Source organism: Amia ocellicauda, chromosome 9, assembly GCF_036373705.1.
Source record: "Amia ocellicauda isolate fAmiCal2 chromosome 9, fAmiCal2.hap1, whole genome shotgun sequence".
Taxonomy (NCBI): Eukaryota; Metazoa; Chordata; class Actinopteri; order Amiiformes; family Amiidae; genus Amia; species Amia ocellicauda.
Genome location: NC_089858.1, coordinates 38,193,536 through 38,215,401, shown reverse-complemented (window position 1 = coordinate 38,215,401; position 21,866 = coordinate 38,193,536). Strand labels below are relative to the sequence as shown.

General features: G+C 40.0%; 1 protein-coding gene across 3 annotated transcripts; it reads left to right on the top strand.

Annotated features, from left to right (window-relative positions):
- Positions 1-1,313: 1,313 nt before the first annotated feature.
- On the top strand, positions 1,314-21,407 carry entpd4 (ectonucleoside triphosphate diphosphohydrolase 4). Of its 3 annotated transcripts, XR_010820026.1 has the most exons (14): positions 1,314-1,448; positions 2,957-3,097; positions 3,340-3,537; positions 5,548-5,753; positions 8,682-8,832; positions 9,359-9,462; positions 9,852-9,911; positions 10,203-10,357; positions 12,671-12,837; positions 13,596-13,920; positions 15,003-15,088; positions 15,379-15,540; positions 16,081-17,743; positions 21,010-21,407. XR_010820026.1 is itself a non-coding variant. In XM_066714418.1 (13 exons), exons 2-13 carry the CDS (start codon positions 3,090-3,092, stop codon positions 16,343-16,345), a joined length of 1,863 nt encoding a protein of 620 aa, XP_066570515.1. In that variant the 5' UTR covers positions 1,314-1,448; positions 2,957-3,089; the 3' UTR covers positions 16,346-21,407. The 3 variants fall into 3 exon arrangements, 2 of the variants coding, with proteins under 2 accessions (XP_066570515.1, XP_066570514.1); XM_066714418.1 differs by having other exon boundaries at positions 10,203-10,333; positions 16,081-21,407; XM_066714417.1 differs by having other exon boundaries at positions 16,081-21,407.
- The last annotated feature ends 459 nt before the right edge of the window (positions 21,408-21,866 follow it).

Below are 21,866 nucleotides of genomic sequence, written 5' to 3'. Positions count from 1 at the left end.
ATTTGCTTTTGGTATTAAATGTAATATATTTTGAAAGAAATTAAAACTACTAATTAATTGTAGAGTATTGTAGTGTAGAATTCTAGATCAATGAGTGTTAGTAGGATTATATTATAGATATAGTCTGGTAATGTCAGAGGTGGAATTAATTTAATTGATAAAGCTAAAAGAATGTGTCATCTAGAGCAGGGGTTCCCAAACTTTTTCTGCCCAAGGACCCCTTTGCTAACCGGATTCTGTCTGGACCCCCACCTACAAAAAATGCCACAACTGCCTCATTATACTACATTAATAAAAGGAAAAATTGAAAACATAGAACCTTATTCTTGGGTTCAAAGAAGAGTTCAGCTCACTCCTAATGAGATGGATGGACCTGTATGTTATTTCATAATTGAACTAAAATATGTATTTAAAGAAATATATATATATATATATGAAAATTATTTTTGGGAGGGGGGGAGAGATTTTATGGACCTAGGGGGTCATGGATCCCAGTTTTGGAACCTTTGGTCTAGAGATCACAAACCCTTCTCCTAGAGAACTTCAAACCACCATTTCATAGACTACACTTATATTTTCTATTTATAAAGACTTGAAATCATGTAATTGTGATTAATTAAGCTCTATATAAACAATTATGGTGAGATAACTAACTGAATTGAAACTCTCGAGGACCAGGGATGGAGACCACTGGTATAAATTGTCCAGTCAAAGCAGGTAACCCAGATCCTAAAAAAACACATTCCTGTTCTCCCTTTAAGGGTCTTAAAATTGCCACCTATATATGTAGAATAAATGCCTGTTTTGTCAGTTTAACAGTGAATTGTGTTCCATAAGTAGCAGGTGGTATAAACAGGATTAGAATGTCCACCATTGCTACAGAACAATATTCCCAGGTTTTTGGCGTGAAATTGGATTTGAGGCACAGTAAAAAGTGTTTATTTGTTGTCATTTTGGCTACTTGTAGAATACATTTTAAACCCCAGCCAGGCTTTTTCATTTTTTCAGTTTTTTGTCTTAATTTAAATACAAAATAATACAATGTTCACCGGATAGGGCGAAAATGATGTACAAGTAGCCAAAATGACTAAATGCTTTACTTAATTTGACCTTTCACGTTATTAAAATTGCTGATTCCAAGGTGGAGGTGTTTGAACAATCGCAGCAATGCGGGCGTTTCAGTGGACAATGGGAGGGCTGTGTGAAACTGCTGTGAAACTGCCACGAAAGCGTCGCTCGTCGCATCCCTCACCTCTGAATGGTATGTTGGCATACAGAAGGTGTCAATAAAGTTTTTACACGCACGGCGCATGCGCAGACCATTCTCTGTCAATGTTCACCTCGGCTACGTTGCTTTATGTTCTTGAAAATGAGCTGAGAACATGTCGCGCTGTGCGTCAAGACAGTCTTTTCACGCATCGAGTACGTTTGTGCGAAGCTACGGGCAGGTAAATATGACCAATAACACTGACTATCGCATGTGAAATTGTGTTGACCTATCGCGATTCTGATGTTAGCCGGCAAACGCGTTATAAAATATATACATTTTCTTTTAATTCACATACGTGGTTGTTCTTGTAAGGTTTCAAACGCCCACAACAGTTTCTAGTTTATTAAAAAATATTTATATTTGTTATTGGAGGTAGCCATATGTTATCTCAGTAATACCTTTAGGTTTCACAGCGACAGGGGAGGAAACTACATCCCTGTGTACGTCATGTTGGCTCCAAATGCTCGGCTACTGTCACAAGGCGCGGAGCCTATGGTTGAGCCAAAATGGTCTCCGTTTCTTTAAGTGTGCAATAACTATTTCGTTACCGGATTGATGTCAGCGAAGGCGGAGAGGCGAGAGGGGTTGAGGCAGGTTGCATAACGCCAGGGAAGTTTTAAGATCAGTGGATACCTGAGGCTGAGCAGCTGAGTAAATAAGGTGATTTCGTGTCATGCCAATGGTGCTGGGAATTAGGAAACTCGGCCAAAAGTGACTGTTGTCAAAGACCTATTAACATTATATTGATTTACACTATAGCCTTTAAAAGACTAGACGCAGTCAAAACACCGATGAAAGTTTTAATTGTGGTGTTGAGCTGTGCAATGTGTTTTTACTTTGTATTTTCTATATATTAATCTGCCAGTTGTATTGGGAAGAATACAGGTACAGTTGCTATCGTTTGCTATATTTGACCGAAACGACATAATTTAGAAACTGTTTTAATGCACAGTACTGTACCCGCATGTCGCTCCTTTGGATACATACACCCGCTGTACACCGACAGGGAAACCTCACTTAAAATATTAACATTGAGCATCGGTGTGGCGGAAAGCAGGTGTATTGTATCTTTACGGGCTACTTTGCATTAGTAAAATAACTTACTAATTAGAGTACCCTCTTTTGCTTTAACTAGCTATTAATAGTATTGAATAATGTAGGTTGAAGACCCGGTGCATCTTCTTAAATATGTTGATCTCGCTGTTGACAAACGCGTCTTCAAATGACAAGACCTCATAAGTGATTTTTTGCTTATTACAAAATACATTGTGTTTATGTCCCGTTAAAACCTAATAATCGTGAGCTGAGTTTTGCTGGGGGTTTTAAGTTTGTGAACAAATTGGTTAATGTTGTTTTTAATTTCATAATACTTTCTTTAAATGTAAACAGACAAAAAATAAGTCCCAATTCTACCTAAAAATCAAACCTGGCGTTTGTTTTTATTTTGTACCGCATTTTAAAATGTATATTTTGTGGGAGCATAGTGCTGATTTATAGAAACCATTTATATAAACCTTTATGATTTTAACAAACCCCATGCAGTATGTTGTTCAGTAGTAGGGAAAGAAAAATGCTGATTATTACCAATAATGTAGACAAATCTGTGTAGTTAGGATTGCTCCCAACATTACAATCTTGTTTTCTACCATTTAGTTGCTACATAGGTTTTCCTTTATTTTTCCCCAGACGGTTTGAGAATGGGATCTGTTAGGTGGAGCTGTGTGATGGGGAAGGTGTGCCAGTGAAGATGCTCTGACTCAGAAAATCTCTGCTTTCTTCATTGGATTCCCAGTGACGTGAACGCCTGAGACTCCCAACCATGGGAAGGTATGTGCCAAGACACAGTGTAGTCATTACCAATCGACCAGCTGTATATACGATCTCGGTTGAAACCATTTCCCCTTAATTGTCCCTTGAGTTTTGTTTTTTCAAAATGAAACATAACTCGCTGAAGACAATACACTAGTTAAAGGAAAAGTTACTATATTTAATACTTTGCTGTTGCCATATTCAAATTAAATCAGATAAAAGCAAAACAATCCGTTTCTCTGTTTCTGTTTGTCTCCCAGAATCAGTTTCTCCTGCTTGTTCCCGGCCTCCTGGCACTTCAGTCTGTCTCCAGTGGGGCTGCCACGCATGCCCTGTGCCTCCATTCGGCAGCTGCTGTTCCTGGGCTTTCTGGCAGCCACACTCTGTGTGGTGTATCTGCTGCTGGTGCTGGGCAAGGGGCGGCACAGCTGGCTGCACAAGGACAAGCCGTTCCAAAGGTGGGTACCTGCCGGAGAGCGACGCAAATGTCAAATGAAAAAAAATGGAGATCTAACATCTGCCTCCTTCTCGCAGCACACTTGCATCCAATTCAGGGCTTTCAAGCTCTGGGGTCTTGCGCATAAACCACTGCTAGGTGCCGAGTATGTCAAGCTTTGTTACCCTGCTTTGAATTTATTTGTATAAACCATTTAGGACTTTAAACAATATTTGAATCCACATTAACGGTACTCACAAAAGCTATTTTGATCCGAGTACAGGGTGAGCCATTGCACAGCATATGAGGTAATAAGAGAATAATACCCCTTTTGCAAATGTTTTGTACCAAACTATATTAGTGTATTGTTCTGAATAACGATAAGCTGTGCAATCGGAGTCTCATTTCCATAATTTTCTACAGGGAGTTCTTCCTGGTCACAGTGCTTGTCGCCTTGCAGAAAAACTGTCAGCTCTGTGTGGCTTCATGGTACTACATCAATTATGAAACATCAGTGATTCAGTGTTAAATAAAATATAGCCTAGGTGACTTTAAGTCCTGAAGGTGTATTTTGTTGCCAAATATTTTCCCAGCCTGCAGTCTGCCTGTTCCCACAGCTGTTTGGTCTTCCTTAAGCTGTGAACACACCACTTGTATCTGAACTGCGGCCAAATAATGGGCAGATTGGAAATAAACAAACAAACACAAAGGTTAGATGAGTGTTGAAGATTAATAGATAGTTGCTCTGCAGTGGTGTGGCCTACTGTCACTACAGAAGTTAAATCCTTCATTATATAAAACAAAACGCAAAACCAATTTTGGTTACCCTCGCTCATATTTGAATGCTATTCTTTTTTATTTATGTGGGTTTTTTGAGACTGTAGGGTTGTATGTGAATTGGGAAAGCTGAGAGGAAGGCAGAGCTGTGTGGATTTGGTTACAGTCTTAAAGTGTTCAGACCACATGCCTGACAACAAGACAAAGAGTGAATTGTGGACAATGATACGGGTGAACTTGGCAGGGGAACAGTGCGTGCAATAAGTGGAGATGTCAGATAAAGGGCTAGGTAACTGGATTACATTGTGGTCCTTTTCATGTTACCTTTGGTTGACCTTTGACTGGGGTTTACTTAAGGAAGAAATATGCAAAAGCTTCCATCCAGGTTTAGACAGCCACCTGTATTTGTGTCAGCTGATCCTCAAAGTACTACTGAACCATGTTACATTAATTAATTGCTATTAACACTTTTAGTTTTTAGTATTAAAGTTACGGGAAGTTTGTTAACTTTTTGTTTCTAAGGCTCATTGAGCAATGTGAAATCAGTCTTCTTCAGGCACTGCTTATAGTCCACGTCACTAACAGGGAGTACACACCTCTGCCCTCCCTAATCTCGCTCTCATTGTTGGAAGCTTTGTTAAAATGGTGTGGGGTCAGTGGCTTTGTATGCAACCATTGCACTGCATGCCTGGAAAGATATTTTAGGTATAAAATATTCTTTATTAAAGAAATGTGAAGCTGTGTACTTCTGATTGGCTTAAAAGAAAGACATCTCAGTAAAAAGTACCCAGGGCATGCAACTGTGTAATTGAATCATCTCAGACTTGACGGAAGCAGCCAAACTCCTGCTGAGAATGACATCGTGAAATGATCTCCTTGCGTAGACTATACCAGAAGCAACTGAATGAGGGACTGTTTCAGACATTGTGTCTTTTATCATTTGTAATCATTTAAAGTTGAGTTTCAAAACCCAATAAAGAGATGAAAATATCTCTATCTAGATGTGTTAGTGCATATGGCAAGCTGTTGTGACATTTAACATCCGCTTAAGGATTAAATGTCACAACAGCTTGCCTTAAGTTGGCATTTGATTATTACATGTACAGGAACATAAATATTCTTCTCCAATTACTTTTGATTTCTTGCCATGCTCTGTGTTGGCTTTGTATCTCCTGCACACTCCTGCTCCTGCGTTCTAAAACGGGGAGAAAACAATCCGTAGTGATTAGCTTTGTTTGCTGGCTTCTGTCTCTAGGTACCTGGCTCGTGTGACTGACGTGGAGGCCACAGACACTGGCAACCCCAACCTGAACTATGGCATTGTGGTGGACTGTGGCAGTAGCGGCTCGCGGCTCTTCGTGTACTGCTGGCCCCGGCACAACGGCAACCCGCACGACCTGCTTGACATCCGTCAGATGAGGGACCAGAACAGGAAGCCCGTGGTCATGAAGATCAAGCCAGGTATTGCATCGACACAGGGATCACAATGCCGTGCATTCTTGGAGTGTGTAAATACATCATTTAAATAGATAAAAAGGGATGTACAGTGAGGGAAAAAGTATTTGATCCCCTGCTGATTTTGTACGTTTGTCCACTGACAAAGAAATGATCAGTCTATAATTTTAATGGTAGGTGTATTTTAACAGTGAGAGACAGAATAACAACAAAAAAATCCAGAAAAACGCATTTCAAAAAAGTTATTAATTGATTTGCATGTTAATGAGTGAAATAAGTATTTGACCCCTTCGACTTAGTACTTGGTGGCAAAACCCTTGTTGGTAATCACAGAGGTCAGACGTTTCTTGTAGTTGGCCACCAGGTTTGCACACATCTCAGGAGGGATTTGGTCCCACTCCTCTTTGCAGATCCTCTCCAAGTCATTAAGGTTTCGAGGCTGACGTTTGGCAACTCGAACCTTCAGCTCCCTCCACAGATTTTCTATGGGATTAAGGTCTGGAGACTGGCTAGGCCACTCCAGGACCTTAATGTGCTTCTTCTTGAGCCACTCCTTTGTTGCCTTGGCTGTTTGTTTTGGGTCATTGTCATGCTGGAATACCCATCCACGATCCATTTTCAATGCCCTGGCTGAGGGAAGGAGGTTCTCACCCAAGATTTGACGGTACATGGCCCCGTCCATCGTCCCTTTGATGCGGTGCAGTTGTCCTGTCCCCTTTGCAGAAAAACACCCCCAAAGCATAATGTTTCCACCTCCATGCTTGACGGTGGGGATGGTGTTCTTGGGGTCATTCCTCCTCCTCCAAACACAGCGAGTTGAGTTGATGCCAAAGAGCTCGATTTTGATCTCATCTGACCACAACACTTTCACCCAGTTCTCCTCTGAATCATTCAGATGTTGGCAAACTTCAGACGGGCCTGTACATGTGCTTTCTTGAGCAGGGGGACCTTGCGGGCGCTGCAGGATTTCAGTCCTTCACGGCGTAGTGTTACCAATTTTTTTCTTGGTGACTATGGTCCCAGCTGCCTTGAGATCATTAACAAGATCCTCCCGTGTAGTTCTGGGCTGATTCCTCACCGTTCTCATGATCATTGAAACTCCACGAGGTGAGATCTTGCATGGAGCCCCAGAGCGAGGGAGACTGACAGTTATTTTGTGTTTCTTCCATTTGCGAATAATCGCACCAACTGTTGTCACCTTCTCACCAAGCTGCTTGGCGATGGTCTTGTAGACCATTCCAGCCTTGTGTAGGTCTACAATCTTGTCCCTGACATCCTTGGACAGCTCTTTGGTCTTGGCCATGGTGGAGAGTTTGGAATCTGATTGATTGATTGCTTCTGTGGACAGGTGTCTTTTATACAGGTAACAAGCTGAGATTAGGAGAGTCCCTTTAAGAGAGTGCCCCTAATCTCAGCTTGTTGCCTGTATAAAAGACACCTGGGAGCCAGAAATCTTGCTGATTGATAGGGGATCAAATACTTATTTCCCTCATTAACATGCAAATCAATTTATAACTTTTGTCAGTGGGCAAACATACAAAATCAGCAGGGGATCAAATACTTTTTTCCCTCACTGTATTTGTAATGATATTCAGCGGAAGAATACCAAGTGCCCCATCATGTTAGCATGGCTCAGGTGGCAACTTCATAGCTAAAGTACAGCCTTATTGGATTGCTTCTGTCAAGTGGTCTTTACATTTTTTTTTTTTTTAATTCTGTTTGGGCAATGTTACACATTTTATTAAAGGTTACAACCAGCTTGTCTACTTTCTGAAAATTATTTGCCCAGATATTGCTGGCAAGAGTTATTTTGTGGGCTAGGTCTAATGTACTGAATATGTCAGTGAACCTTAAAGAGTGTAATTTCATCCCTTGATCATCTTACTGGTATTACTGGAAATAAATCCATCCCCATTATTAAAACTTACTTCAAATGCATTTAAACATGTCATAACACACTTTGCTACCTATGAGTAATGGGTAATGAGTGCAGATTAACTGTATTGGCTAATTTTACTTTCAGTTTGGAGGTATTTGATAGTCCTTGGAGAACAAAGGAAATGTGCAAAAAAATCTTTACCAGTTTGCGTTTTTTTGACCTGTTGAAATCCTTAATTTGGGGGTAGATATTCCCTTCTCAGTTGACCTACTGTAGGAATTGCCCCTACATGTAATACATGTTTGTTTGTTCAGAAGTGCACATAGTTTTGTATTATTCACATTTTCCTGTGAGATATTGGCACAAACAAATGCTGATCTCAAATAATTAAAAAGAAATCGTACAAGTTCATAACTTTTTCCCCTTACATTTATTACCAAAGGCTGCAGTCTTAAACCTGTCAATCTCAGCCTTTCGTTGTCTGCAGATAAATGTTGGTCTGTTGTTGACATTTGAGTGTGGTCCAAAAATAAACTACAAGTTGTGCAAAATAAATTATACCCATCAGTGTACAGAACATCATGTGGAGATTAAAGTTAAATGCTTTTGTTTGCAATGTCTTTGCACTCTCAAATTTATACTCATTGGTTGTTTTTTTTAATTAATGAATCAATCAATCAATTTGAATTATTTATTGTAACTTAAATTACTATAAATGGTTGAATCTGCTGGAGCAGTTGAAAAAAAATGCCTAAAACACAGGGCCCTACTGATGACAAATCACACATTTGTTAATAATTGCTTTCAATTAAAACAGCACTGATTAAACTGCAGTCTAGCAACACTGGCCAATTAAATAGTTTGATGCTGTGCCCTCATCCAAATAGAGACCCTAATTCCAAACTGATTGTGTTGTCAATCAGGGGTGAGCTATTCCAGGCCTCAAAAGCCAGGTTTTAAATGACCTTTTTAAACTACTGATTAAAAGAAGAAGAATAAACACCAGCTGATGCATGACATGACATGATAACTTTTTTTCTCCTAATAATGATTAGGTATCTCTGAACTGGCCACAGCTCCAGAGAAAGCCAGCGACTATGTCTACCCCTTGCTGAGTTTTGCTGCACAACACATCCCTAAGAACAAGCACCAGGAGACGCCTCTGTACATCCTCTGCACCGCAGGAATGAGAGTGCTACCTGACAGGTACGCTGCTGCGCCTAGCAATACACTGATGCATAATTTACGAGTTTTCAATTGTGCAAACTTGGAATTTCCAATTTTTTATTTTATTATTATTATTATTATTATTATTATTATTATTATTATTATTATATAATAATAATAATAATATTATTATTATTATTATTATTATTACACACCCAAGTTGAGATCTATTGAAAGAATGGGGGGGGGCTATGGAAATTATATTAAAATCACTTCTTCTCTTCCCTCACTGGTCTTTTTTATGAGTTCTAGAGGGACTTGTTTGTTTACAGCCAGACTGGGAGGTCTCAGTTCTTACTTTAGCCTTAAGAAAGCGGGTCACTCCAGCCTGTAAAATGTTTCTCAGACAAACCGCTTCATAAGGGGAGTGCATCTTTGATTAATATTGCCGTCTGTTTGCATTGTTTGGTTGTGCTACACAGTCCTGCCCCCTGCCTGGCAGCCATGGTGTGAAGACTGACTGAGCTGCCAGTTCTGTGTACTGACAAAGGGTTTCTGTTTGCAGTCAACAGGAAGCCCTGCTTGAAGACCTGCGGACTGATGTTCCTGTGCATTTCAACTTCCTGTTCTCAGACTCGCATGTGGAAGTAATATCGGGCAAACAAGAGGGTGGGTGCACTACAGAGAGGCTGCAGCCCCTGTAGAAAATATAACCTCAGATTATATTCCATTGTAATGTTATGCATTTCCTGTGGCCTAGATCCAAATGATAAAGTAAATAAGACATGCTGATTCTTGTAGTCTGAGTGGACAAACTTACTCCTGCTAGGTTTCTGCACAAACATTTTTTCATTAGATCATCGTGCAAAACATTTAATTAGAAAACTTATCATTTCGAGGACTCATCAAGAAAGACTTCACCTCAAGTATCACAAGTTGCCTTAAAAAAAGCCAGAGGTGGAGAGAGGTCTACATTCTGGCAGTTTCTCTAATCTTGGTAATCTATGTAAGGGGAAAAGAACAATTATGATTATTTCTCTTTCTCTCTCTGTATACAGGTGTCTATGCATGGATTGGCATCAACTTTGTTCTAGGAAGATTTGAACATGTTGAAGATGGTAGGTTTCTTTTGCTGTATCAGAACAGTTTGTGTCAGACAACATGGAAGGCTACAGCTTTGTGCTTATTATCATTTGTAAAATGTATAATGCTTTGAATTGCACTGTATTATGTCAATTTAAATTTGTAATGTAATGTTTGATGCCTTGTACTGAACTGTATTTTTGCACTTTGTATTTCGCTTATATTTTGTAAGTCACCCTGGATAGGGTCTGCTAAGAAATAAATAATAATATATTTTGTTTCCCTGTACTTTTCTCTTTCTCTTTCCCTCTCTCCCTCTCCTACAGAGGAGGAGGCCCTGGTGGAGGTTCAGGTCCCAGGCAGCGACATCCAGGAGGCGCTGGTGCGCAGGAGGACAGCGGGGGTGCTGGACATGGGAGGCGTGTCCACACAGATCGCGTATGAAGTGCCCAAAACTGTAAGCTTTGGTTCTACACAACAGGTTATTATCCATACCACTTCCTTATTGTTTTTGTGTGTTTGATTTTTGTTTGGTTGGTTCCTTTTCATTTTTATTTTATTTTTTTGGCTTACTCCATTTCTTGCAATACCTTCTGCCCAACCCTGGTACCCCACTCCCCAGCATGTCTGCCTTCCACTGCCTCAGGAAAAACTCTCTGGATGCTTGAGGTGGATAGTAGGTAGATGCACTAAGCCAGTCTGAAAGAAAGAAAGTATGAAGTACTGTGCAAAAGTTTTAGGCAGGTGTGAAAAAATGCTGTTAAGTAAGAATGCTTTCAAAAAAATACATGTTAATAGATTATATTTATCAATTAACTAAATGCAAAGTGAGTGAACAGAAGAAAAATCTACATCAAATCCATATTTGGTGTGACCACCCTTTGCCTTCAAAACAGCATCAATTCTTCTAGGTACACTAGCACACAGTCAGGGATTTTGTAGGCATATAGTCAGATGTATGATTAAACTGTTATACCACACAGGTGTTAATGATCATCAATTCAATATGTAGGTTGAAACACAATCATTAACTGAAACAGAAACGGCTGTGTAGAAGAAATAAAACTGGGTGAGGAACAGCCAAACTCAGCTAACAAGGTTTACTGTCAAAAGTCATACACCATGGCAAGACTGAGCACAGCAACAAGACACAGGGTAGTTATACTTCACCAGCAAGGTCTGTCCCAGGCAGACGTTTCAAGGCAGACAGGGGTTTCCAGATGTGCTGTCCACGCTTTTTTGAAGATGCACAAAGAAACGGGCAACATTGAGGACCGTAGACGCAGTGGTCGGCCAAGGAAACTTACTGCGACAGATGAGAGACACATCATGCTTACTTCCCTTCACGATCGGAAGATGTCCATCTACTGTCCGGAGAATTCTGGTCAGAAGTGTCCTTCATGGAAGACTTGCGGCCAAAAAGCCATACCTCTGACATGGCAACAAGGCCAACTGACTGAACTGTGCACGAAAACACAGGAACTGGGATGCAGAAAAATGGCAGCAGGTGCTCTGGACTGATGAGTTAAAATCTGAAATATCTGGCTGTAGCAGAAGGCAGTTTTTTCACGAAAGGGCTGGACAGCTGGATTTTTCTTCTACTCACTTTGCATTTAGTTAATTGATAAATATAATCTATTTGCATGTCTATTTTTGAAAACATTCTTACTTTACAGCATTTTTTCACACCTGCCTAAAACTGTTGCACAGTACTGTATAGGTTTATTAGAGTTATTGTCAAATATCTCCAGCTTCTCTTCTCACCCATAATGTTTGCAAAAAACTGCTGGTCTTTCTTCTGAGTAAATAATTTATTTTGAACTTTGATGTATAAACAATCTCAGAATTGTCATGAAACACTGTTTTCACACTAGTAAGGGAATATTAGCCCTCTTTACTCCACGCTTGTGACTCAGCTAACACACTTCAAGCAGAGGATTGTAATTATAGCTACCTAATACACTAACTTGCATACTTCATGTATCTAACAATCAACATGAGTGTATTAACCAAAAAGCGGAACGCTGAACAGGTCTGATGCAGCTTTGATAGTGCATGCAAAGAGTGCATTGATAATTCTTACAGGGTTAAGTGAGAAGCTGCTTTTTCTGCATTTTAAAATTGCAGTTTGATTCTTTGAAACTATGGAATAAATGTATTCAGAAATCTATCTGCTTCAGATCAGTTGACTATGAAAGTGCCAGGAATTCAACTAGCACAAAAAAACGATGTCCTATAGTTACAGGCTTTGCCATATAATCCAACACAACAGCGTGCATCTATACTTATGCTAGCAAGACATTTAAATCCAATATCTTATGCTGACTAATTTATTATTAGTTCAATCTATTCTCTTGCTCGATTTGTTGAACAGAGTTACACATACACACACATCTGAGGATATGATGTAATAACATTAAGTGCCAAGGAACCAGAATAACAATTCAGTATCAAGTGAATTTCACACTCATCACATCACATTTCATACATAAATGAAGATCTCATTTGATCTTGTGTTTAGTTAAGGATCCAAATGTAGTTTGTAGATCTGAAAGAATGCTCAAGCCACTCAGCATAGTAAATCAATGATGTTAAGACTTAAACAAAAGATTTAGACCCTGTGTAAAGCTGTCATTAGTTTTCTTCCCCCTCTATGCTGATGTGTGTGTATATATAGGTAAAACCCCAGGTTAGTTACCTACTGTCTTGCTATGTCTTGCTTCATTAAAATGTCTGAGGTGGAGGGGGAAGAGGAAGGGGTCTCTCTCGCTCTCTAATATTGACACTTTCACAGGAAGAAGTGGCTAAAAACCTGCTAGCAGAGTTCAACCTGGGCTGTGATGCCCACCGCACAGAGCATGTGTACCGCGTGTATGTGTCCACCTTCCTGGGCTTCGGAGGGAACGCGGCCAGGCAGCGATATGAAGACAGCCTGGTCAGCAAGACCCTGATGGAGAACAAGTAAGGCTTTTCGTGCATTAGCAAGTACGCATTATTTTTTCATAATGAGGGTGTTTTGATTTACCTTCTGGTGATTCCCTCTCCTCTGCATTTTGCGCTCTGGTAATCATGGTTGAACCGCACCGGTTTTCACTTTTACCCTAAATTACTCATCATTTTCTTTCAGTGAACTTCAAAAAAGAAATTGTATACTTTTGACTGTCAACCTGTATTTCTATGCAAGTATCTGCTATTTCAAAGGGATCTTCTGATATATATATTTTTTTGACTCTGTTAGCCCCTACCTTACTGGTTTTTGTTACAGCTGAGCTCTCAATTACTTAATTGAACTTGAATTGAAAGTCAAATCTAAGCAGATTGTTACATTTAAATTGTGTAATAACAGTTTGTTCTTTAAGTTCTTCATACAATTCTATACTTAACTTAAACCCCCTACTGTTTAAAATAATTAAAAGGCTTATGGGTTCAATTAAGTAATTGGGAATTCAGTTCTCAATCAGCAGGATAGGGGGTCCTCCAGGAGCAGGATTTGGACCCACTGCTTTAGTATATAGTTTATATATCGGTAAAGTCGGACACAAAAGTTTTATCCTCAAAAACCCTTATAAATTTGAAATAAATCAAAGTCATGTAAAGCAAACTGTAGTATTTGAAAGATACACTAGTCCCACTGTTTTTTTTTTTTTTAATGTTATCACAACCCAATCATTTGTGCAGTGCTGTAACGGCCACCTTGTCCACTGTGTTGTCCCTGTCAGACTGCTGGACAGACACACGGGCGAGTCATCGGAGTCTCCTGTCCTGGACCCATGTCTGCCGCTGGGCCTGGAGGATGAGGTGCCACAGGGGGGGCACAGCCTGTTCTTGCGGGGTACTGGTGACTTCGACCTCTGCCGGCTGGTGCTGCAGCCCTTCCTGAACAAGACCAACGAGACCCAGTCCTCCCTGAACAGCGTCTACCAGCCGCCCATCGACTACTACAACAGCGAGTTCTACGGCTTCTCTGAGTTCTACTATTGCACCGAGGACGTGCTGCGCATGGGCGGCGACTACAACGCCTCCAAGTACGCCAACGCTGCCAAGGTACCCCAGAACCCCCTCACCCCTCCTCTGTACATAGTCTGAGAAAGGCACACGATCCTGCATGCTGTGTTCAACCCGGCTCGAGTCTGGAACAGACCTAGTGTTTGAGGTTGTTGCTAAATTGGTAACAAATGGGTAGTTGTAAGAGGGGAGAGATCAGTTTAATTCTTTGATTGCCACAGCTTCAACATCAACACCTAAAACCACCTTAAAGAATGTGTCCTTTTTTTGTGAAAATGATAATTTCTTCAAGGCTTTGTTTTTTAAGTTATTCATATGTGACATCTGATCTTGTTAACAAGTAACATACAAAGAATGAACTGACAAAATGAATTACACGTAAAGAACACCATTTAACTACAGTGGAGTACAATAATGAAGACATTAACCACACGTGATAATAGGATTAAGCTGTGCTATTTAAGCAATAATATCAGCTTCGCTTGATTATTATTACTGACGTTGTGATAATGATTAAACAAGGATTTCAAACACCTGTCTGTCGCACGCTGGAGCTGTGTTGAAAACTGCTCTCCAACGAGTGTGGCGTGATCCCAATAAAGTGGTAACTTGGTAAACGAGAGGACTTTAATTAGGAGGATATGCCTTTGGAGCATCCTACACAGTTTGTCCAACCATGGTCCTGTACACAGAGTCCCAATCCAGGATGTTTTGCATATATATCTGTGTGTGTGTATAATATATATAAAAAATGTAGAACATTTGAAACCAAAAACTGAAAATCCTTCAGCCCTCAGCTACTAGATTTCCTTAACTAAACAACTGATTTTCTTAAACTATAATTTGTGATTTTGGGGTGGATTGGATCCCAGAGCCATGGTTGGACACCACCACCCTAAACTGGTCTACCACCATCTCTAAAGGGTGTGTTCTGTAAGGAATAAAAATAAATAAGAGTTTGTTGTCGTATATGTAAATCTAGTCTGAATCAATAAACCACTATTAAAAGGTCCTGCTGATGAACACTGTCTTGCCTTTTGGCTCGGTTATTCCCAGCATGAATGTAGTCTAGATGTAGCAGTCAGTTAGCCCTCCCTAAATAGTCCTGTGTGTCTTTGCAGAACTACTGCGCCACCAAGTGGAAGACGTTGCGAGAGCGCTTTGATCGTGGGTTGTACGCCTCGCACGCAGACCTGCACAGACTCAAGTAAGTGTTGCACAGCCCTTCAGGAGAGCACAGTGGGCTTCTGGAAAACATATGGCGTTGCACATCCCCACGAGTTGCTACAGTCGTCTTCAGTAATGTACCAGTGGACTTTCATTTCCGCTGTTGTGGGGTTTCGGTTCAGGAGACACAGATATCAGAAATCCTCTGTATTCGATGTGCACAACTGGAGTCTCGCCTGAACTCCACAGTGGCCAGACAAAACTCAGTGGTGCATTTTGAATTTGATATTGATACATATAAAATTACTAAGTCAGCCCTCTCCCCTGCAGGTACCAGTGCTTCAAGTCTGCTTGGATGTACGAGGTTTTCCACACAGGCTTCTCCTTCCCCACGCGGTATAGGAACCTGAAGACCGCCCTGCAGGTCTACGACCGGGAGGTGCAGTGGACTCTGGGCGCCATCCTCTATAGAACACGCTTCCTGCCTTTAAGGTACCCTCATTTACTTCACAGCAGAGTTTTCCATAGCCAGTTGCTTCATCATGCCCCATTGGATTAGTTTTATATTTGCATTTGTGTTTCCTAAAACAATAGATTATTATGAAGATTATTTTATCTTTAGGTTCACTACTTTTTGGATCCAAAAATTTGGATTTTTATATGAAATATGGCGTTTTTTGGAAAGTTTTTATTCCAGCAGTGGCAACCATTTTATCAGGGTGAAAAGACCTGTGGAGGAGCCTGCTTAAAAAGAGGCTGTGAAGTAACTTTACTTTTCTGTATACTTATAGTTGAAGGGTCTAGGAACAGAACAATCAGATTCTGTTTTGGTTATTTTGAGAGAAACCCATCTCAATCAACTTGGGCTCTAAACGTTTATCATCTAAAAATGAAATATGGCAGGATTGCACCCTTGGGTGTTAGGAAATGGGTGCATTTTGTACTTTCTGTGTATGTGTGTGTGTGTATTAAAGTGACATATTCTAAAGGTTTCCATCAGCATGTCTTTACTGTTTAATGTTCCTTCCACAGGGACATTCAGCAGGAGATCCTGAAGGGGGCGCACTCTCACTGGAGAGGTAGTTTCACCTTCGTCAACAATCACTACCTTTTCCTGGCCTGCTTCCTGGTGGTGCTGCTCTCCATCCTGCTCTACCTTCTCCGTCTGCGCAGGATCCACCGGCGCATGCAGCGCAGCCTCCCCTCCCTCTCCTCAATCTCCACCTCCTCCTCTTCCTCGGCCGCCATGTGGCTGGAAGAGGGGCGGAACTCTCCCACAATCCCCATCACTCTCTGAGGCTGCCCCACAGGAAGCTCTGATTGTCGTCTCATCCCTGGTCGATCATGAGAGCCTTGGATTCGGGCTGTGGGAACGAGGGAAATTGCAGCTAATTTCAGAGGTGGTTCCCAGTTTCAGGAATCCCATCTGAAGAAACGCAAGCTTCCCATGAAGAGTCCAGGCTTGTTTCTCCAAGATCGGCCAACAGTTGCTGCTCTAGTCCGGGGAGTTCAGTAGGGGCTGTTAACCGCGAGGTCAACGAGATGCTCCGCCCAGGTGGGTGGGAGTAGGACTACTATGAAGAACTGGGATCCTGTACTTCTGCTGAATAAGCAATGTGATTTTTTTTTTTTTTGCTTCTTTTATTGTCAGTAAAAAAAATTCTATTGCCTATTTATTAGTTTTTCATCCAGTCGAAAGATGTCAACCTTTGTACGGACAAGTCAGCAAAGCCAAGAAACTATGTCAAGCTTCTAAGTTCAGAAGATATGTTTTTCAGTTGTGAACTGTATCAATGGTTTGGTATTTCTCTCCAGTCAGTGGGTGAATCAAGCTTTGTCTGAGTGTCAGTGGAGAGGAACTGCTGATTAACTTCGTGGGACACTGGTGAAGGATGGCAAACTCGGCACAGCATTCACTTCGTTGGGGAATTTCATAATGGATAGAAGCAATGTCTTAAATTAATACTTATTCCTGAAATCTCAATTATGAAAGTAGTATTAAATTGGCAGCATTGTCACTGATCTTGCAATGCTTCCTTAAGTGGTCTACAGACAATCCTGTGTTCTGGTCCCAGATACTTGAAGTTTGGTTAACGACATGCGTGTGGTTTTGATACCATTGTTCTCATTTATTACAGCACTGAGTTGTGCACTTTTTGAACAAGAAAGGAGCAGGAAGCACTCTGAGGGTGGCTGTTGGAAACTTGATTTACAAACCTTATTTCCCTTATCGAAAAAAGATAGGTGTCTGAGGAGCTCTGGGTTAGAGGTCTTATGTTTCAATTGCAGACCACAGATTCCAAATCACTGCCAACTCTGTGTGTTTAATTCTACGTAAGAATACCAAAATGTTTCCAAAAAGCCCCAAATTATTTTCAATATCCAACTCCAGTAGTACAATCCTGCAGGTTGTATAGGTTTCTAAATAATCAACCCCTGAATATCTTGGGTAGATGATACCTTTGACAAATTAAGCACCTGAATTGAATCCATTAAGTACTGAACAGTTATGAAATAACAAAAAAAAACAGTAGACCAGTTCTTCTCTGTAGGGTTGTTTGTTATACCTGAGTGAGGAGGAGCCGCTGATTTCTTCAGGGTTTGCAGCTGTGAAGAGGATCTGGCTTAACTGATCATGTAGAATCCGCTTCCTGGTCGAGGAGTTCAAGTGGGGCGTTCAGTGCTACAGTGAAAGGTACATTCACACCAGCATTTAAAGGTTAAACTTCTCAGTTATATTTTATCCAGTTACAGTTGTACGAAAGCACTAACAATTAGTTTTACATATCATGACCTCCTCTATCCTTGTGACCGAGAGAACATCTCTGAATTCATGGCCAAAATAAATTAAGAATTTATTCTATAATCTTGCATATTAAAGTATCAACACTCACACACTCAGTTTAGTTCTGGACTAAGAGTTGTTGTTTTTCCCTTATAGCAGTCTTCCCGGGCCGCCCCCTTCTGTAACACACATTGCTGTTGTTGACAGTCCGGATCTTGTAAATGTTTTGCGCTCTTCTCATGATTTGGGGTCACAGCAGTCTTGGGGTATGTGCTCCCCTTAAGACCATGACAATTTGACCTATTAATTCAGTCAGCCTAACGACTAGGTCTGCAGTCCAGAAACCAGAAAAAATCATTAAGTAATCAATATACAAATTACTGGCAGATGGTATAAAATATCCTCAAATGCAAATCCTATTGATGTAAATGTTGACCTACAGAATGAATATAAATAAACAAAACCAAATAAAAAATAATACTAAAAATTAATATATGGTCGACAGGTATATTTCTGTGTTCATACGTGCCTGATGTGAATTAAAAAATTGTTTTTAATGTTTTTTTTTGGGGGGGGGGGTTGTTTGTTTTTTAAACTTCTAACATAATTAGGATACTGGAAAAAAAGGCTTTTGCTTTCCATGCGTTGGTTTATTTTTGCCTGAGAGAAAATTGGGGCAGAAGCTTGGAAGTCAGTTTTAAAGTAATTTCTTCATATATTTATGTATTTATTATGAACCTACACCCAAAAAAACATTGAGATTACAATCACAATGTGATCATATAAAGTAAATTGGAAGGTGTGCTTCTACAATGTAATCTCTCACAGTAGGAAAGGAACAGCCTTTTATGTATGAGACTGATCTATTTTAGAGACTCTTATCTGTTGTGGTTGCATGTTGCTCCAATCCTGTTTTCCCTTCAATCATTTTGTATGCTTCGGTATTTGTACTTCCTGTTAAAGTGCTTTTTTTTTTTCTCTAATATCAGATCTACTTGGGTCAATTTTTGCCAATTATTCACAGAGCAACACTGGTCAGTTAAACTAGAAAGCCAGTCTCTCATGTAGGCCTGGTGTCCAAGCTGTTTGAAATTTGTTCCAAACTGCAGTATTTGGAGCTGCAATTGAAGATCCATTTCCAGTGAGATTGTGCTCTGTTAAAATCAGAGTCCTTTTGCCCTCATTAGAATGGCACTGAAAGTAATGGAAATGTGTGTGTTTGTATTAGTAATATCCTGATACACAATGGATCATATTTTACTGTGATACTGAGTATGACCGTGCATTTGCATAGTAATTGATCATCCACTAATTCAATAGTACAGAAACAGTGGCACAGGTGTAACCTACAGTTAGGTTTTAATTGTAGTCAATTACAAACTCAGAGACCTAGGGTGGGATTAATTCAAATCTTTGACCACGCCAATAGCAAACTACAAAGCTGTACATCATAGCTGTTACATTTATGATTAACAGGAAGTAGCAACACAAATGCAGCCACAACAAAGTACAGTTCTGTAGTTTTCTAATAGTGGGTGGGTGAAAGATTTGATTTCATCCCAGCCCTGGAAAGATGGCATGTTTCACAATGCCAGGACTGATGTGTAGTGCCTGTAAGCCAGAAATTCACATAGCAGCCCTGGCCTAATGCATCTTAAGAGAGAGCAATGGGATGAGGGGGCCAGGATGTGTTTTTCGGTCATTTCATAGTCTTGTGAATGTGTGTGTGTGTAGGTGGGGAAGTTACTGCCGAGTGCAGAGCGTTGCACGGCCTCTCGGTGACATTCACAGGCAGACCTTTCTAATATCCAGGACATCTAGAAAACCAGGTTATAGATTCTGTGCACTTCCAACATGAGCAGATTGGAACCTTTGACATAGAAGAGCCTTAACCTTTATATTGTTGTTGTGTTTTGTCATATTCATCTCTTTAACTTCACCGCCTAATGCACAAGCTTTTGGCATCTTCAGTCTTTTTGATCTGTTTTTGCATCGAACAGCGACTGCAGTTAATAACTATCCCCGTAATCGGCAGCTCTGAAATGTTACCGAACAGCTCCAATTCTTACTTCAGTGTGCAAATTAGCATGATTATATTAGTGAACAGGAGATTGCAAATTCAGTATCTGCGTAACAACAGAAGGAAAAATGTTTTGGGGTGTTTGTTTTTGTTCTATTGAAGACTTGTATTTTGACACTGCCATGTGGAATGTAAATGACCATTGCTGCTCAATATATTTGTTACAATTAATTTGTTAGTGTTACAACTTAGTCTGCCTAACAAGGAGTTCGGTCTCAAAGTGCCCCATAACTGTGAGGTCTTCGGTGCTTCTAGTCTTGCAGCATCAGCAGATCTTTGACCTGTTAGATACAGACTGTGGTTTCATTTCAGATCAAGAAAGGGTGGATGCTGAGGCGAAGAATAAGTCCAATTATCTATAGGCTTGCTTATCTTATTACCAATGTTTCTGCTCTCCCTACCTATCCTTAAAGCTACACTTTGTTGTTATTCATCCATGTCTGTTTCTAAATGTAATTAGAGCGCTGATGACAAATTATACTTTTATTAATCAATTTGCATTAGAAAGACACAGTTTAAACCATGGATATTGAGCACGTTTAGAGTAATTAACTAGTCAGTTACAATTGGAGTGATTCAGCTCAGAAGGAGCTCTCCTCAAAGTGTATGTTGGGCCCCATACTTGGATTTATATTTTTAAGTGCCAATTTTTCAATACACCACATGTTTTTAATATGCAGACTACTAAAATACATATATTTTTAAAAATCAATTGTGTTCAATGAATCTTATCACTCATAGAAATTCATGACCGCACACTTGCTGACAAGTTACTTACTCCAGCAGGTACATTGCTCTGTATCATGAGATTGCAGTTTGAAGAGCATCCTTGTAATGGAAAAAAGATTAATGAATATGTGATCCGTCATTAGTTCTGTGTAATAATTGAGAAAGTTACATGGGTTACCGATGCTAATTACAGCTTTAAAAGCAGGGTAGGGACAGCAGAAATACAGGCTGAAAATTAGCCAGTTTATTTATCTGTGTATTTGAATTTGTTCTCTGTGCTGAAAAGGCAATCTGAATTGTAACCACACTGAACTCGGTATAGAAACCCAATTGATTGACTGTAGTTGTCCTCTGTCTTGTCCTGCAGGTCTGACGCCTGTAGGTCTATAGGTCTGTGCAACCTCCTGCTTCAACCTCGGTGTTCAATTGAGAACAATCAAGTACTACAAGAACAAGAACCATTGTGACCCACTAGCAAAATACACGGGTGGAATCAACTGCTGTTTGCGATTTTAGTATTTCTGTAAAAATGTTTTTCTTTCTTTTCTTTCGTAAATAATTTAAAGTGGACTCTGCTTCATTTTCAGAAGCCCCATTTTACCTGCTGTATTGTGCACATTTTTCTTTATATTCTTTTTTAACAAAAAAAAAAACGAAGATGCCATATTTATAAGAATTGTACATAATGTATTTGCACACACAAAAAAAGTAATGTCATTGTTTAGAGTGGGCCTTGTTGCTCTAATAAATCATTTTAAAAAGGTACTTATTCTGTTTGGGCATTTTAAGTTCCTCTTCCTAACAGCCACCTTTGACATTTGGTGGGGGGATCTAAATATTTAATGAAAACTGAGTAGAATCGCAAGACTTTTGGTTGCTTTATTATTGAAGATGAGTGTACACGCTTCTGGAGTGAAGTACTTGACTTAATTATGGTAATTTATTTACAATGTTGTAGACTGTTATAGGTATCGAAATCTACAGTCTCAGGGCTGTGAAATAAATGTATTTTCCACTTATCCCTTGGATAATATGTGCCCTAGGGTTGTCACAATACTACAATTGTGAATTTCGATATTGTAACAGTTCAGTTTCACTAGACACAATACCTCTGATACCACAGCAGAGAACATCTGAACACCCAAAAAAAGAACATAAAGTTTTAATAAAGTTAAACTATCTTGACGCTACAGTCCACATTTCAATAACTGTTCAACTTAATTT